The following is an 18,753-nucleotide window of genomic DNA, read 5'->3' as shown; positions in this document are numbered from 1 at the left end:
GGGTAGTGTCGAGAGGATCCAGGCCCCGGACGTGCTTCAGATCTGCCCGCCGCCCTGCGCCCCGGCACCGGAGGCCGAACCCTGAAAGGCACAGAACTAGAGCATCGTGGAGGAGTCGGGGAGGGTGCGGGGAGAGTTATTCACAGTGAAAAGACCGTGTTTCCAGCGCTGCTTTGAAAATAAATCCTCGGGCGAGCTCCGGCTCCGTGCGAAATGAGAAGCCGTTTGCAGATGTCTACACTCGCGCTCAGAAGCTCTCGCGTGTTCCTGTTCAGAGGTACAAAAACACCCGAACCCGGGACACGCGCCACAGGAGAGGCTATCGGCTGGGTTGGGGTCCGTTGCGCTGTCTCTCTCGGGCCACGGGGATTTCTCAGGGTCCCCCTAACGTCCCAGACACGACATGCCCACGTTTTCCACCCTCGCCCCACAGCGAAGCCATCGTTCTGGCTCCTTCTAGGTGCAGACACCGAGCTTTCCCCACCCCTGCCAGGTCCGCGGGGTCCAAAGAGGTCAGAGAGAGGGCTGCAAATTTTCCTGCACGAAAGACATGTAGACCCCGACGGAAACGCCCTAAAACAACATAACAAATTAAACTATCTTCTCCACACACACAGGTCTTTTTCTTCTGGATTTAGTCCCTTTCTGTTGCTGAAGGAAGAGAAAACGGCGGGGTGGAGGGGTGGGTGGAGGTAGAAAAGGGATCTTTGACAGCCTGGAGGACGAATGATTTGAATAACTGTAGGAAAGTGTAGGGGAAAACTTAAAAAAAACCTCACATTCCAACCCAACGGTAGCGGCAGCCGGGCTCTGGACCCCTCCCCGCCAGCCTGTCCCCCCCTTGAGCTAATCACCCTCATTAGGAGCCTCATCACCGATCTAATGAAAGCAAACCGTGTGGAAATCGCCGGTAAACAGTTGGGTCCGTGCTGTAATTAATTCAGTGTCTCTTTTAATCAAACCGAAAGGAATCGGGCAGCGGCTTGTGGAGCCGTGACATCACCCCCAAAATCGGCCGGAGCCAATCAGCGTCATCACTCCGGGGACACGTGGGCGAGTCCCCTTTAAAAAAAAAAAACAACGAAAAAAAAGAAACGAAAAAAAAAAAAACCCTAGCCCCAAAGTAAAAGTGACACAAGTTCATTTTTTAAAGGAAGGGGGGGAGGCGAAGGCGCGCGCGGAGGACGGGCTGCGAGCTGCAACAGCGGAGCCGGGAGGTGCTGTCCACGGTGCTGACGGGCCCCAGGAGCGGTGCGAGCGCGGAGAGAGGACCTCCCCGGCCAGGTGGGGAGCGTCATGCGCCGAGGGCCGCCGTCGCCGCTATCCGCGGTGCTGACGCCGCCAGGTGCGCTCCGTTCCCCCGGCTGGTAGCGCGGCTCGGGCCCGCTGCTATCCGCGGTGCTGACCCCGCTGCCCTCGGCCACCGCTCGCCTGGAGGAAGCGTGCAGTTTGGATTTTTTAAAAGCCCTTCTTTATTTAGATTCCAACGTCCTCGCATCTCTTCTGTGCCAAAGGGGAGCTCAGGCCGTCCGTCTCCCCCTTTGCTCTCCCCAACTTGGCGCACCCTCCCTCCCATTTCTCCCTGACACTCCCACCACCCCCCTCGGCTCGGCGGCTCCGCGCGATGCTGCAGAAGACGCGCTGAGCCCTTTTGGATCTAATGCGCAGAGGAGGTTGGCCCAGAGCTCCCGGGCTCCCCCAAGGCTGAACTCCATCCAAGGTGCCCGCAGGCTCCCTGCCCGCCTTCCCCATGCCAGCCCGCAGCTAGGGGCAGGGGCAGCGGCGGCTGGGGTTGGGGGGGGTGGGGAGCTTTTGGGGAGGACAGGTCGCAGCTTGGCTATGGAAGGCTCCAATGGCTTTGGGATCGACTCCATTCTCTCCCACCGAGCGGGCAGCCCCGCCCTTCCCAAGGGGGACCCCTTGCTCGGGGACTGCCGCTCGCCCCTGGAGCTGAGTCCGCGCTCGGAGAGCAGCAGCGACTGCTCTTCACCAGCCTCGCCAGGAAGGGACTGTTTGGAGACGGGCGCCCCACGGCCTGGCGGGGCTTCGGGCCCAGGTTTGGACTCCCACCTGCAGCCTGGGCAGCTCTCAGCCCCAGCCCAGTCTCGCACCGTGACCTCCTCCTTTCTGATCAGGGACATCCTTGCTGACTGCAAACCACTCGCGGCCTGTGCACCCTACTCTAGCAGCGGGCAGCCAGCCGCTCCTGAGCCTGGGGGCCGTCTTGCGGCCAAGGCTGGGGAGGACTTTAGAGAAAAGCTGGACAGAAGTAGCAGCAACGCCTCATCGGACTCTGAGTATAAAGGTAAGAAAACGGGAGTTGAAAACTTGCGGGGGGGAGATGCTGTATTTCTGAACACTGGTACCAAAACAGGAGTGCACACACGTGGGGACATACACATATGCACTCGGAGCTGCCCCCACGGCCCAGGCTCAGCAGTCGGTCTTGTCTGAGCCTTTCAGTCGGCCCTGTGGTTATGCTTTTGAGCAACGAAGAGTCCAGCGGAGAGAGTGAGGAGAGGGACGCTGTGCGCCCCAGGAGAGATTCCCCAAAACGCACAAACTTTCCAAACTTCGGTGGACTCCCCAACCCACTGGTGGGCAGAAGCAAGTTCCTATCAGGCCAGTGGCTCTCTGGGAAAAGACCTTGCAGAAGCAACGGAAGACCCAAAGGGTTCTGCTTGAACCCCCTTTTATAAGGGTGAAAACCTAGCAGGAAATTTCAGCTGGAGCCCTGAGAACAGTCAGAATTTTCCACCCTTTAATTTGAATTTCCAGAGGGGGAGGGGAATTGAGCTTTCCCTCCCGTTGGCCCCGGTGTGATCTGGGCCCGGGAATCATGCAAAAGAAACGCTCCCTTCAAAGTAGAAAGAGCAGCCAGGCGGCTTACGAGCACGGAGCGGGTTCAGAGGTCTCTTTGAGAGGGGAGGTCTCTGCACCCACCCAACTGTTCTCGCTGGATTTGATTTTAAGTGCATTAAGCAATCAACTTCAGGTTCTGTGTGTGGGACCCAGAGATTGCCCGGCGCCCAGCCTATCCTGGGGTTGCTTCCCCTGTACTTGCCTTTTCACCTCCATGAATCTTTCCATTGTTGTTGTTTCCTTTCCATCCCGTCTTAACCAGGGAGCTGAGATCAGGATTAAGATGAAAGGGGAAAGGAAGAAGGAAGAAAGGAAAAAAGGAAGAGAAGAAGGAGAGAAAGAATTCCCTAATTTTGTTTCTCGCCCCCGCCCACTGCCTTCACTTTAGGTCTTTGGTGAGGCCAGAGGCGGAAAGTTCTTCCTTAGGAAGAAGTCAGTCGGGAGGCAGGAAGGGAAGGAGTGTCAGGACTTCAAGGGAGAGACCCTGTGTCCCCACCCAGCAGAAGATGGGGGGCTGACAGAGGCTGTTCAGAGCTCTTTCAGCCTTATAATTAATTCCCGGAACCCTTTCCATGAGATAGAACTTCCCTATAAAGGCTACTTCTTTATTGTCTTGGGGGCCCTACACCTCCTGGTCTATACTCGCATTAAGTCTTCACAAAAATTTCGGAAGGTTCATTTAACACTCTCTTCCCAACTGAGAATTCGTTTGTGGACATGCCCTGACCTCAGATCGAAACCCATTTGGGGCCCCACTCCACATCTCACTCCCTCCGCTTCCCCACAAAACTGGTGGAACCTCCACCAGCCTCACTGGGCCAGTCACGCCTAGAAGACGGGCAGCTTGGGCTAGAGCACCCAGGACCCCAGGACGGAGGTCCAGACGCATGTGGTCCAGCGACCCTTGCTCCCCCCGATCACGGCCTGTTTAGAGAGGCAAGGGAAACTTGCCCCGGAGAAAGACAGGTGCGGTGCGGGGTGGGCAGGAGGGGTAAGCAAGGGAGGCAATGTAAATATATATGTATAACATCATATCTTATTCTTTATACTTCTCAGCCACAACACTCCAGTTTTATGTCTAGAGTAACAGGCGAGACCTCCCCCCGCCCAAAGCCCTGCATGCTTGTGTCTGGTGCCGGTGCTGTGAAAGGGTTTGGCTCTTGTCTCCTTTTATTTTCTTGTCCGTAGGTGGGATTTTGAGGAGAGGTTTCGTTTAAGATAATTGGAATATCAATTTTCTTCTCTTGTGCCTGATGATATCTGATCAGGGAGGTGATGAGGGCCAGCTGTCCACATATGGCTTAAGTAGGTTTGGCGCTGAGGACAGAGGAAGGTCTCCCCTACCCCTAGGCACCGCTGCCTTTGCACCACCAAAGCCGCGGGGTGAAGAGGGAGCAGAATACCCACCACCGAGACAGTGTCTGGAGCATTTCTCAAAGGTGGAAGCGACTTTTTCAGGACCCACGTTAGGAAATCTTGCCGAGAGACAGACACATGGGGTGGGCATCTAAGCGATTCCCCTGTCCACCTAACAAGCTAAGAGTCGTTTCCTCCAAAGAGGGCACGGAGGGAAGGTCAGTCCCATCCCGAGTTTCTGGTATCAAAGCTTCCTTGGCATAACGTTTAAAGAAGCTGGGCTTTGAAGTAAGGCGGTCTGGTGCGCGCGCAGTCTTCCAGCCAGAGCTGATATCCGTGGAGAAATGAAACCGGCGCTTTGCTCCCAGCAGGGTCAGTGGGCCTCGAACTCTGAGGCATTGAGATCTGGGCTGAGCCTGTTTCGGAGGCTGAGGCTGGACAGCGGCGAGTGCATATCTGAAGGCTCCAGCCTGTGCCGGAGAGGGATTAGAGAAAAAGCCCAAACTCAACCCTCACCCCACCCCCGACCTGGGAGCTCAGCGCTGAGAAATGGGGGATTTTCCAAAATAGTCAGTCCAGACGATCAGGTCAAAAAGTACGGTTTCCACAGTATCAAGTTTGAGGTTTGGATAATTGTTTCCTTGAACTTGTTTAAACTTTACCTGCCTAGCATAATAGACAGAACTCACGTCCCCCCCACCCCATCCCAACACATCCCCAGCTCCTGAGGCAGCCGTGCCCCAACGTGGCCCGAGCCTAGGAGGGCAGGGAGAGGCCTGCGCACTGGCCTGGACGAGGCAGGAGGCAGGCATGGGCCCCCGTTTCTCACCCGCCTGGGTGCACCCGGCGCCCGGCGCCCTCCTGGCCTCCAACCGCTGCCCTTCCGGTTGAAAAGTCTTACTCCCTAGTGGCTCAATTAACCGGATTATTGTTTCCTACAGAGAGAAATCAACTCACATTCAGCTGAACCCTGTCACTGCAAACGCCATGCTCAATGAAACTCAGCATAGAGGAAAATATAGAGAGGAAAAGAGGAAGGGAAGCCCCAAACCCCACTGCCAATTTTGGGGAGGTGGTCTCTGGTCATATCATTGCTTTAGGGGGAGAAGGAGGGAGGTCAGTGAGCTTGTTTGATCAAGTGTGCATTTGCAGTGCTGTCAACCCCAAAGGAAAGTGTTGGGGAAGAAAGAAACCACATTGTTCGGTCCCATCCTTGCGACTCAGGAGCAACGATCCTGCTGGGGTGTCCTGACCGACGCGGGGTGGGGGGAAACACAAGACAGCCACAGTAGGCATCGTATTGACAAGGAAACACAGACCTCCGCGACGTGAGCATCCGAGGGGCAAACGGGTGGCTTATTTTTCCAAGCGCTTCGTGCTTCCAGATCTGGGCGCCCCGGCGATTCGCCTTCCGTGCTGTGCGCTGTTTGTAGTTTAAGAAACGGGGGGGACCATCTCTATAGATTCACACCCGTGCAGGGGCCAGGCGAGATGTGGGTGCAATTATTTGTTCTTCAGGACCACAGTCCGCTCCAGGGTGAACGGGTTTTTGTCCCTCCACGAGGGTTTTTCTCCCCCAGACTCCAGCCCTCAGCTTCCTCCCTTCCTGGCCTGGATGCAGCCAGGGGATCGGGGCACAGTCCTGCACCCCTGAGCACGCATCCGCACAGCCCACCGGTTTGGAACCCCTGGGTCCCCTCCCCTCCTCTCCCCTCCCCTGTCAGGTCCACTTGGTGGATCCCGTTAATCCCTTCAGGGAGCGCCGGCGCAACGCGGGAGCGGGGTTGAGTTCTCTCTCGGCTTTGGGTTACTTCTCCCCGGAGGTGTCAGTCTTCCTCTGTCTGGTGGCTGGGAGGTCCCAGCTCTGAGCTGCTCTGCCGCGGCTCCATGGGACCGGGAGCCACATTTACACGACCGACTGTGACGGGCCGCAGGCTGGGGCGGCAAGGCGGCGAGGCCGGGCCCTGACGCGCGGCTGTGTCTCCACAGTGAAGGAGGAGGGCGACCGGGAGATCTCCAGCTCGAGGGACAGTCCCCCGGTGCGCCTGAAAAAGCCACGCAAGGCACGCACGGCCTTCACCGACCATCAGCTGGCGCAGCTGGAGCGCAGCTTTGAGAGGCAGAAGTACCTGAGCGTGCAGGACCGCATGGAGCTCGCAGCCTCGCTCAACCTCACCGACACGCAGGTCAAGACCTGGTACCAGAACCGCAGGTGAGGCCCGGCTGCGCGCGACAGGGTGGAAAGGGCCCCCTCCGCTCTCCTCCCTGCCCCTCCAGGGGACCCACCAGTACATGATCTGATGTGCCGAGGGAGGGCCCCTGAGCTTTCCCCATTCTGTAAAACTAGGGAAACTGAGGACTCAGAGAGCGGAGGCCTTGCCCGAAGTCCACGGTGAGGGAGAGAGACAGGACTAGAGTCGATCAGGTGGACAGACAGACATGTGGGCCACTGGAGGTCCAAGCCTCCCCACCCTAGCCACGTCCTACCACCCCCATCCAGCCCGGGCAGCTGCTGGGGGGCAGGGGGTGGCTCTGAGCTCTCCCGGAGGGATTCTTCTGGCCTCCTCAGCCTTTCTAGCCCCGAAACGCAAGGAGGGAAGGGGCCCAGCCCTAGCTTCTTGGGGACTGGGGAGCCGGGAAACTGGTGTTGGGCACGGGTCTTGAACCTGGTATTTCCTAATCTCCCTCCCCAACACAGTCACAGGATGAAGAGATACACAAACAGGTACAAAACACACACATACAGCCACACACTCAACCCACAGTCACACACTCACATCGACGCGACTCAGTAATACAAACACACATACACCACAGTCACCCACACACGCTTAGCGGAGGCCGGAACGGTGCTTTCCATAAACAAGCCTCAGAACACGCTGCCCCATTAATAATAAATACCTGATTACTGCTCCGGGCATCAATAATTAAGGCCCGTTACAGTAATTACACAATTATGATGATGTGAATAATTCAGGCAGGGAAACGGGGCTGGTGTGGCTGAGTCCGACTCAGTGGGACCGCCTCGCCGGCCAGGTGCGCCCAGGAGTCCGGCCGCAGCCCTGGCAGCCAGTGTGGCCTCGGCTTTCTTGCCTTCTCCCACCCCCAGCCGACCCTCTGCTGGTAGCCTCCCGGCTTCGGCACCAGACAGACTGCAGGGCTCGCCCGAAGCCTCGGATCTGCGTGCGGACTGCCGCGGACGCGGCCGCGCGGCGGAGAGAGCGCGCGCACATCCTCTCCTGTCGCCGTCTCTGGCCCGCGGGCTTCCGCAGAGGCGCCGCCAACTGGGGTACCGCGGCTGTGCTGGCCTCCGCCGGGCCGGCTGTGCCGCTGGGAGGATCAACTGAGTCCCCTCCAACGGCTAGCGAACCGATCCCCGCGCCCCCGCCTTCCTGTCCAAGGCGATCTCGCCTTCCTCAGGCCTCCCCAGGAGCATCCACACCCCCGCTCCAAGCGCCCAGACTGCGATGCCCTGAGCAGAGTGTGGCGAGGTCAGACCCCGGGCTTAGAACCCAGGGTCTCCTCTTCCTAGGCTATCTTGAAAACTGGCCCGCGCCTCAGTTTTCTTATCAGTAAGTGGGGTTAACAGCCATGGAAGGCCGGTGGGAGATTAAAGGAGCCGATGCATGTAACCCGCTATAGACGGTGCCTGGCGGCCCGTTATTTATTAACCAATTATAGTGTGACCCCTTTGGTGTCCCTGCAGGCGCTCTGGGGCACTCGTGAGGGGCAGGGGTCTCCCGGCGCCACAGTTCTGACCCCGCCTTACGCGTTTACTTCGGTCCCTAGGACTAAATGGAAGCGACAGACGGCCGTCGGGTTGGAGCTGCTGGCGGAGGCAGGCAATTACTCAGCGCTCCAGCGGATGTTCCCGTCGCCTTATTTCTACCCGCAGAGTCTGGTTTCCAACCTGGATCCCGGCGCCGCGCTGTATCTGTACCGCGGGCCCAGCGCGCCGCCGCCCGCCCTGCAGAGACCTCTGGTGCCCCGCATCCTCATCCACGGACTCCAGGGCGCCAGCGAGCCGCCCCCGCCGCTGCCTCCGCTGGCCGGCGTCCTCCCGCGGGCCGCGCAGCCTCGGTGAAGCGCCCGCCCGCCGGCCCGCGGAGCACCCGGGCCCGGCTCCGGGGCTCCGCGCTGGCCCCTTCCGCCTGCCTCTGGGAGGGCGCGGGGTTTCAACGCCCCTTCCCAGGGGCCCTGGGTCCGGCCCTCCCTGGCGTCCAGCCCAGTGTCCCCAGAAGGGCCAAATGCCAAGTCTTCTGCGTCCCGGACCCCGGGACTGAGTCTCCCTAACCATCTTCGGTGTCCTCACTCCCGGCCACTCCATCAGGGAGCCACTTCCACCGCCGGGGGTACACACATCCCCACGCCCCGCCCCCGTCACTCCCCACCCGCGCCCCCTTGCCCCTCCCCGGTGCAGGTGGGCGACCCCCATGCTGCCCTTTCCCACTCCCCCTCCACGCTCCGGCGGTACCCCAAGCCCTCTCCCCGCAGCCCTGACACGCGGAGGGGAAGGGGAGTGTGGAGCCTCCCCCCGCCCCTCCCCCCAGCTCCAGGGCCAACGGCAGAGCTGTACATACCGTGTGCAAAGTGTATATGAAGTTATTTATTCGTGACCCATGAGCCCGTGACCCATGAGCCCGTGACTGTGTCCGTGAATCAGTGAGTTTGTGGCCTGTGCCCACCCTCCTCCCAGGCGGGGCAGGAAGGGGTCAGGGGACTTGCCCACCTACCCCGACCTCCAGTCCCCATCTCCGGCCTCCGTCCGGGGGGCAGCCAGGCCCCTCGGGTTCTCTCTCTTTTTTAAATGTCGAAATAAACTTCTTACAAATGACCAGGCGCCTGTCCGCGCTCCGTCGGTGGGTCCGCGCTCGGCCCTTCTTCCCCATCCCTCCTTGAGATTCATTGTCCCCTTCTGGGACTCGGGCTCCTTCCACCCTCAGTAAGGAAGTATTTTCGTCTCCCTCTCTTCCTTGGTGCTGTGGTCGTGGGCAGGGGTCTCCCCTCCTCCCTGGCCTCAGTCTTCCCATCTCTACGGTGAGGTGAGCACGCCGCTCCCCACCTGCCCCTGCCTCTCCATCTGGTTGCTGGACGCTCAGCCGCTCCCGGGGGCCGGGGTGGGGGTCAGCGCCCGGGCTGGCTGGGCTGCGGGCCGGGCTGCGGTGCCCTCGCTGAGCCGGCTCATCTGGCCGCGACAAGGGCGCCGGCAGCTGGTGACCGGGCCGCCGGCCGCGGGGGCGACAGATGGGCTCCGAGGCTACTCCCCGCCCCCCCCCACCCCGGCCGCCCCGCGCCCCGGCCGCTCGCGCTCGCCGACGCGGCTCTCGGGCCCCCGCACCGGGTAGGACCCGACGAGCCTTCGCTGGGAACCTGACGCCGCACCGGGTAACCCCCGACTCTCGCATCTTCTCGCTCCCCCCTTCATGCGGGGACTGTGCTGGGGATGCGACCCAGAGGGAAGCCAGGTCCCAGCGTCTGCCGCCGGGCCCCAGCCTGCGACTCCAAGGGTCTCAGGAGAGGGCTTTAAGTTCTGAGCCAGACTCCAGACCTCCGGTTCACGTTCAAAGGGCCAAGGTCACCTCCACAGGCAGTTCTCTCTGGGGAGGTGGGCTCAGGTGCTCCCCCGCCCACACACCACCTGCAGCTCAGACTCCCAGGATCCGCCCAGGGCTGGGAAGTTTGAGGGCCGGCACGCCGAGCTCTCCCCAGTTTTGCGGCAGGATTGCTCTCAGAGAGGACGGCCTGGCCAGGAGGGGTGGGGTTCTGCTTAAACGCTGACCGTCCCGTCCCCCCAGCCCCACCCCCCCACCGCCGGACCCTGCTACTGTTTCCTCCCCACCGCCCAACACCCTCACGCCACCGCTTTTCTTTCCCGGGATGGTGAGGGTATTATTCTAATTTTGCAAACTGCACAGCAGCTAATTAAGTCAAGGAGCGCCTTGGCTTTCAAGTTCTTTAGCATGTGAATGGGGGTCGGCAAATCCCCAGCTCTGGCTGGGGTGGGGGGTGACGGGGGACCGTCCCCAACTCAGGGTTAATGAAGTGGGAGAGGAGTCTCTCACAGCCTCCTGCAAACAAAACCCCCCATGCAACAAACCCTGCCCAAATCCTACATGGATTGACTTAAACCCAGGGGATAAGTGCTTTAAATTAATCTCATTGAATAAGAATGAGACCAAACAAAACTCTTTAAAATCATATTAAAAATCTATCAAAGGACAACTTGCACTGGTGTGCTTTTCATTTTGTGTAAGTGAGGGACATATACTGGAGCAACCAGCCTTACATTTACACAGCGGCCGTGTAAATCACAGACACATTCCCAACTATGTAATTGTCCTTGTACCGCCGAGGTGATTTCATATCTTACATTAATGAAGAACAAGACTTCCCTACAAGTTTATAATTACAGTATTTTAAATTGTCCTGCACTTCCCATCTGTGATAATAACTTTACAGCCTCTGCAGTGAGGTGGGCTTCGGCTTTCATCCATCTAGAAGGCTCAATCGGTTTCCCGGTTCCCAACCCTGGGGCTGGGTGAACTCTCATTTAAAATAAGGGGGAAAAAAAAGGAAGAATGAATTGCGTGAGACCCCCAGCAGGCAAGACAATAGGAGAGGCACTGAGAGGGGGTGTCTCTACTCCTGCACTGACACCTCCCCCCAACTTATAAACGTAGACTCCGCGGGGGCAGGGGCAACAAAGTGGAGAAGTTGAGAGTCCCCAACCAGCCTTGCTGCAAGGCTTCTGGGCATTTTCGAGAAGTCGAGCTGATTTTAGGGGTGCCCAGCCGCCAGCACGCTGAAAGGCTTTGCTCCGAACTTTTTCTCTGTGGAGCAGATTAAGAGATAAGGCGTCACGGTCATGCAGGCATTTAACGAGACCAGTGGAGCGCCCTTCGCAAGCAGGGCAACTTCTCCAGTGGAAAGAAAGCCTTACATTTCTGTCTCCTGGAAGCGATGGTTGGATTTTAACGGCTTCCGCTGACTTTACGTTGAGGGGCTCAAGTGCTCAACACCAAGGGCGCTAGCCGTTTGGATCCAGCTGCCTTAAGGGGCTCTCATTTACTCCCCTTTCTTCCCTAAATCTCTCCTCCCCTCACCACAGGGGGAAAAAAAAATCAAAGGAATCCACTGGGCTTTGTCAAAATGTCCTTTGCTGAGGTTCGGTTGTCTCTGCTTCTCTGAGTGGAAAATGCCGTTTGCATTGCATCAGCGCTGCCTTAATCACTCACCAAGGGCTCTTTGCCCTTCAGTGCGTGAGAATGGGGGGCCCCCTCTGAAGATGTGCAGCGCTAAGGGTTGCAAACAGGAAGATGTCTAGGATTCGAAAACAAAGCATTTTACAAGCCCATGAGGGAAAAAAGCTTTAGGCTGCAACATTCCATGAAATGTCCAGATTCTCTGACTTTTAAACATGGGGATCAGGCTTATGACACAGAGAAAGAGGTAAGTTTGGGAAATTAGAAAAAGAGGCACGATTGGAGATACACACAAAATTAGAATAGGTACAGTGGAATTAGGCTAAAAGCTTTGCCTAACTGATGCCCGAAATGTATAATCTGTCACGAGCCATAATAAGACAGAGATTTATTTCAAGGTTATTTAAATTTAGATAATATTAACCCTAAATCTGCTAAATCCATGTTTCTTTATTAACTGGGGGTAATACACTGATTCTACTTAGAAACAGGCCCACACAGCACCTATGGCAAGAAACGCTCACCTAAGTGTCAGCAAAGTAAGAGTGAGTTTCCACCTCAGAACTACAGTCACTTACATGCTTTGCACAGTTCTGGCACTTCTCCCCGCCCCCCCGCCGGCCCCCGCCCCAGGAGTGCAGACTCCCGCTTTAATGGAATGAATACTATGGGGGGGAAAAATTAAAGAGTAGGGTTCCTCTTTGATCATCCTACATCACTGGCATTAATCCTGTTTCTCACACAGCTGGGTTTTGTTTATAAACTTTGATCCCTCCTTTTCTCATCCAAATCACGTGGACCATTACACACGGAAATAAAAGAAAGGTGGAGATTTGCCCAAAGTCAGGAGGACTTGTGCTGCAGGTTGACTTATTTATTATCATTGTTACAGATTTCACCAACCGTTCCTTTTAATTCCTATGTGACAGCCAGGTCTGCGAGGTCACATTTTCCCTCCCGCAGGGGACCGGGGCTTACTAGGCTCACAGTTACCCTTACGACGAGTCCCTGCTGGTGTGGTACCAGCCGAGGCTCACCTCACGCCCGAGGGATGGATGCAGGGACGCCGACCCGCTCCCCGAGATCCCCACAGACAGCCCACCTTGGAACTCTCGTGGTCCCCCCTTGGCCCTTGAGGTCATGTGATCTGCAGGGGCTACAGAAGTGGGGCCTCGACACCCATGCCAGTAACTTCAGGGTGCGGGGGTGGGCTGAGGACGGGAGGAAAAGTGGAGAGGACACTGCCCAGTGCACAGAGAGGTGCCGAGGCTTTCCCCCCTCTCCTTCGGACCCCTCTGGAGTTACCCGTGTCCAAATCTTACATTTATTGGGAAATCGATACGCCCCGGGGGTCCTCTTTCAAACCTCCCAGGAAACACAATGGGGGAGGGGCAGCTGTGGCCTGGGCCACAATACAGACCCCAGGACCTTTCTGGAAGACAAGAGGGGATTCGATGGGAGAAAAAGCTCAGGACACTGGTGCCCTTTGACTTCAAAGGCAAATAATAAAAAGGCAACAGTAAATCAATTAGTCCTGAGAAAGTACAATTTCCCTGGACAAGGAGGAGAGAGCATTGCATGTGAAAGGGACGTGGTGCTTAGAGCCCCTGCGCATGGGAAATGTGACCCCTGGAGGTGTTGGGGACCCACGCCAAATGCTCCTTTGGTCCTTTTTAATAAAGCATCTGTACATCAAGAAGATGATCTGATAAATAGGTTTTTTCCTCTTCTTTTAGCGATTCAATCCAGCTTTTAAAATCCCATTTTACAAAATTCAGGCCAATATATGCGTTGAGAGGGCAGCTTGAAGTGAACCGTGAAACTTCTTCAGAACGTCATCGCAAGGCGGGATCAAACCCCTTCCCGGCTGCAGCGAAGGGTGTTAGTCTTCTACATGAAGTCGTGGTGGCACCATGCGGTCTACGGGCACTGATGGAATAAATCCGAGAGAGGCCTACAAGGCAGGTTAGGGGCTGATCCATCCCGTGCTGACCCCCGCCCCCCTGACCCCTCAGGCTGCAGCGTGTCTCGGAACAGCACCGGGTCACCGGGTCTGCAGGGGGGGGGGGGCGGCACCCTTCATCCTCACAAGGCTCCTCCGAGGAGAACGGGACCCGCCTCCGGGATCCACCGAGGCCCAGTCCCGCGGGGGCAGAGCTTAAAACTACTTCCTGGGAAGTCTTGCTGTCCCTCCGCAAGGCTTTCGGCTTTAGTTTGTTCCCAAGGCCAAGGCTGGGCGCTGGTTTCGGACGGCGCTGCGAGGCCGGCTGCCGGGCCCTGCGCGTTTGTTTTGCTCTCTGACCTTGGTGACGCTGGTCTCCATCCCGCTGGAGTATTCCGAACGCAAGATTTCAGCAAGGCGCTGTTTACTCTGGGTCTTCCTGTGCAGGTCAGGCCTGAAGAGGGGAAAGGAAACTTTATTACTTTTTTCTTTTCCATTTGGAAGGAGGCTGCTGGCAGCTGATTCCAAGACTGCAGAGCTGACATTTCTGTATTAACAGAAGTACAATCCCTCCAATGGCGCTTGTTTTGATAGTCTATGCACCAGAAGATTAGATACGGCGCTGACAGATTCTCATAACGGCGGCAAAATATCATGGCATTTTTAAAAGTGAGGCTTTGCTCTGTGTTGTTTTCATGGGGAAAAAAAAAAGCGAAAACACACTCACACTCTGATGGCAAATGAGGTGTATGATACAGCGGTTTGCCAAAAGAAGGGGAAAAACCCGCCTTGAAACTCAGCAGTCAGTGCCCGCTAGCAGCTCCTGGGAACGCCCCCCTCGGCTCCCACCTCCCCGTGCAGTTCAAAGCAACTGGCCTCCTCCTGGGGACCGGGCTTGGCGGCCAAACAGTGAGGGCTGGGGTGTCCGCCACAGACACCTCTTCACCCACCGAAGAGACTCTTGTAAATTATTTCTGACCCCCAAAACCCCAAACCCAGGTGTGCTTAGGCAGACCGGTCAGTGTCCGCACCGGGAATGGACGGCAGCGGCCCCAGGAATGGGAGGGAGGTCCTCACCTGCCCCAACCCGCAGGGAAAATGCCCAAGACTGAAAATCAATGTCAGATGGTGAATCCTGCTAACTGTTTTCAAAAGACAGCAGCCTCATCATTAATTTGATTAGAAAAGCAGAGGGGGAAACTTGTAGAAGTTTAGTCGTACACAGAAAAAATGATTATGAAAACTGAAGAGTAAAATAATGTTTCTTAAGACAGGATCCTAACCAAAACAACAGAGTCGTTACCAGAGAATCCATCTTGCTCTGCCTTCCTTCAACACTGACGTGGCAGTGTCTCGGGTTCTTACAAAAGCCAGATGTTACCCTCTGCTACTTATATTTACAGCATTTCCCTTTGCTGTAAAAATCAGAAGATAAATCAGACTAAAAATAAACATAACAGAACTCCTTTAAAGCCCAGGACTTAACAACAGGACTAATACCGTGCTAGTAAACTGATTAAGAAAGGGACACCATTGTAACTAGGTTAAAGCAACCATATCTCTTTACACTCCCGCTGCAGAAGGCAGGGTGCGAGCAACGGTGGGGCTAGATCCGTGTCAGCCATACAACAGTTTCTACCGTGACAAACGGGGAGAAATGCAAAGCCAGCCTGTGTTGGGAAAAAGGTTTGAGGCAAGGGGACAGCAGGACCCCGTATTTAAGGGCTAGGCAACTGTGGTAACAAGAGTACGTGCAAGGGCAGGGACGGGACTTGGTGAAAGGATGAGAAATACACAGGGAAGGACTCTCTGGGCTCTACGTTACCACATCTGATCTTCACTCCGAGAGGCAGGTATGGCTACCATCTCATTTTACAGACACGGAAACCAAGACTGGAGGAGGGTAAGTAACCTCCCCAAGACCATCCAGCTCCTAGGAGCAGAAGCCCAGATGCAAACACAGGGCCGATGGACTCAAAGCCTGAGCTCCTCCCACCAGGCAGCCGGTCCCGGATGGAACAATTGGGCAGGACAGGAAGGTCCAGCGGGGTCGAGGGTGACAAATGACCACGATCTGACGTGGAGGAGGCCTTCGTGGTCTCACTGAAACGTTTCAGTAGGACGATGCGGGCAGAGGCCAGATGACAGAGGGAGGAGTGAGGGGAGAGCTGAAGGGTGAAGGAGGTGCCTGGGCTGGAACCCGGCTCTGTCGCTCATTAGCTGAATGACGTGGTGAACGGGTGACACAGGCTTCTTCATCTGAAAAATGGGGATGATACTTGGAACGAAGTTCATAGGATGCGTAAAAATTAAAGAGAGTAAGACATACGGAGTGCTGGCTGGTGGCTGGCATGTGGGTTGCAGACAATCAGCGTTAAAAACGGAACAGCTGAAGCCCAGAGATGCCAAGCGAACCTCCGCCTCCCTGTCCCCCGCCCCAGGCCACACAGGAGCCAGGACTGGCCCTGGGGCCTGACGGTGGGGCTGGGGCTCTGGTGACCGCGTCACCCTTCTGTGCACAGCAGCGGTTCTAACCCCCAGACCCTGCCCGTGTGGACTGTGTGCCCTGGTGTCCGGGGGAGGTCCGTCCACATGTTGGGCCTCACGCGTGGCTGGGAAGCGGCAAGAGGCGGGCCTGCAGCGGAACGCGCTAAACTCGTTCCAAACGGAAGGCTGTCAGTTCCCGTGCTTGCGGTTTATTTTTAGCCAGGTGACACGACAGCCGGAGCGAACAGGCTGTGACGGGAAGGAACGCTTTCTCTCCCCCCTCGTTTGAAGACAGGTGCTCACATCGTGTATAATTTTACATGTAACAACCTGAGTTTCAAAATATGCAAAATTTCAGTCAAAACAGCCTAAGCCCTAGCACTTCAACGGCGGCTCCGGCCACCGCTGACGCAAGGTAAGTAACCAGAGTCTCAACTGGGGGACTGAGCACTAGCTGCCGGCAGCGCAAGCGGACTGGGGATGCGTCCCGCTTCCAGCCGAAGGCGCTGGGCAGCGTGCCTGGGCTCAGACCACTGGGCCTCCAGACCCAGCACCAAGGACCCCACCGAGGCGTGCGACACACCGGTGTGTGTACACACACCCACGCCGCACTCGTCTGCTTCTGAGCCACGTGAGATCTGTCCCTTCCCAGGCAAACTCAGCCGGCCCTGGGGCTGTGGAAGGTCACCCCTGGTGGGTGTGTCATGCCACCGATCAGGAATGTCTGTCAAGGGGCTTTGAGTCCACACCGACTGAGGCAGAGGATGCTGTTAGAAAGCGGGGCTTGGAGACGGTCCTGCTTGCCTTGAGGTTATGACCTCAACATTTCCTATAGCTACTTTATGATTTAATTCTAGTCAATGGACTTCCAACTTGGGACCCAAACTCAAACTCTGAGTGGTGGTCCAGACAGCAAACAGGGGTTCCGGCCTTCCAGACTCAGACCTGTTCCTCGGGAGGAAGAACCTTGGGGTCAACCCTGCAGGGGTTTCCCCTGCTGTCAGCTGCCACCCCAACGGGACCCACCTTTCCCTTGGCCAGCTCGCTGCCTGCTTTTCCTCTGTTCTGAGGCCCAGTGCCGAAAAGGCAAAGTACAGATGGGAAGATGAAACGTTCTAAACCCAAGCCCACGATGGGCTTCTCCTGCCAAGCTGCAGTTCTCCCAGAAACTTGCCAACGTTCTTGCCCTCCCTGCCCTCCCAACGCCCAAACCCCTCTCAAATGGGCGTCCTGCGCGTCCACCGGAGTAATCCTGTAGTTACCAGGCAACAGATCAGTTTATCTAACCACAGGGAACTCCCTTGCAGTGAAGGCTGGATAACCCCCCCTTGGTTACCAGGCTGGATTACCCAGCAGGACAGGCAGATGCCACTTTCACTGCCAATGAGGTGAAATCACAGCCTAATTAGGAAATCAATACGCCCGCTAGGACGGCCACTGGAGAAGAGCGATCTCAGGACCTTCTCCCAGCTTTATCAATAAATTCACAGACGATCGTCCTATAGGTAAAAAGCCATTCTAACACAGGCTTCTGCTGACGGCATCCTTTTGCAGGACAGAATTTTTCATTTTATCATTAGGTAAACTGCATTTTTATGTACTGTCAAGTCTCTCGATAATTTCTTTTATGTTTTACGGCTTCAGGACCATGCTCAGAAAAGTCTTCCTCACCGGAGCCTTTTTAAAATATTCAAGGATATCTTCGTTTAGCCTCTGCTACTGCTTTAATTCTATCTAGATTTTGTTCTGGCTTATGGTAGGATGTGGCGAATTTAACTATTTCTTCCCAAGAGTTATCCAGTTATCCGAGACAGTCACTGAACAAGCAATCTCTTCCTCCAAGGTCTGGAAATGTACCTCTAGTACATTCCTCCCGACTTTTAGAACACTTCCTGCAGGCCACATTTAAAGAGTAGATGATGATGGTGATGACGACAGCGGTGGCCCACGTTAGCGGGGTCCACCACACACATTAACATATAAGCGAGTAACACTGACAGGGGTTAACGGAGTTAAACATAAAGCACGTCAAAGCACAGCCACTGACGCTGGCTCTGTGACTTTAACAATAACTGTATCCTTAGCACGTGCATGACACCTACTTACGTCAGGTGCTGCTGTAAGCACTTGAGAGGCATCTAACTCATTCACTTCAACACTCCTGCGAAAGAGGCACCACAGGCACGGCAGCTGAGGTGCAGGGAGGTCAAACAGCACGTCCAGGGAGGAGGTGGGATCGGGGCCCAGAACTTTCCGACTCCGCGATGTACACACTTAACCGCTGTGCTGTAAGTTTTTACCACAAGGAGCAAGTTCCCCACACGAAGTATTTCCAGTACAGAAGCAACATTCACATTATAGCAGATCTCGAAGACTTTTGGAACCCCTGATAAAGTGCATCGTAAGAGTAACAGCTGGATGACAAGTGAAAAAAGCAGTTTTAAAAAATCATGATTTGCTCAATCTCATTACAGACATAAAAAGATCCTACGTGTACACCTGCAGAGAAAGTAGGAGCCACAGAAAACGTGAATTGAGGTTAACTTGGATTGTGGGCTTTTATCGGATGAGTTTTAAGCTTTTCTCTGTTTCCCGAATTTTTACAATAAACACATTATTATTTTTCTAATCAGGAAAAGCAGTATACTCATTTTAGGGGAAAAAAAAATCAAGTGGTACAATTTTACCCTGGGCTGAAATATCAAAGTATTTTAATTTTTACTTATCAAAAACCTCTTTGCCTCTGGCTTTCAGTTCGTTTTTGTGAGGGATTTTTCTCTTGTGGTATAATTAAAACAGACAAGACAGAAGACCAGTAAAGCATATTTCTTTCTCTAATCTGAAAAATTCTGCTTGTAAGCAAATGACCCAGGGCCACACTGAGGCCCCAAGGACCCTGCAGCA

General features: G+C 55.6%; 2 protein-coding genes across 2 annotated transcripts in view; one reads left to right on the top strand and one right to left on the bottom strand.

Moving 5' to 3' along the window:
- The first annotated feature begins 1,753 nt into the window (after positions 1–1,753).
- BARHL1 (BarH like homeobox 1) lies at positions 1,754–8,302 on the top strand. Its single transcript, XM_060013272.1, has 3 exons — positions 1,754–2,305; positions 6,208–6,430; positions 8,008–8,302. The coding sequence occupies exons 1-3, from the start codon at positions 1,840–1,842 to the stop codon at positions 8,300–8,302; spliced, it is 984 nt and encodes a 327-aa protein (XP_059869255.1). The 5' UTR covers positions 1,754–1,839.
- Positions 8,303–12,944: 4,642 nt separating this feature from the next.
- The window catches only part of DDX31 (DEAD-box helicase 31), a 73,493-nt gene continuing 67,684 nt past the window's right edge, over positions 12,945–18,753 (bottom strand). The window contains 2 exon segments of the mRNA XM_060013895.1: positions 12,945–13,650; positions 13,653–13,816. Of these exon segments, the coding sequence (XP_059869878.1) occupies positions 13,256–13,650; positions 13,653–13,816 (559 nt within the window). The 3' untranslated portion in view covers positions 12,945–13,255.

Source organism: Delphinus delphis, chromosome 6, assembly GCF_949987515.2.
Source record: "Delphinus delphis chromosome 6, mDelDel1.2, whole genome shotgun sequence".
NCBI lineage: Eukaryota > Metazoa > Chordata > Mammalia > Artiodactyla > Delphinidae > Delphinus > Delphinus delphis.
The sequence above is the reverse complement of the archived record's forward strand: the minus strand, read 5'-3'. Positions and strand labels throughout refer to the sequence as shown.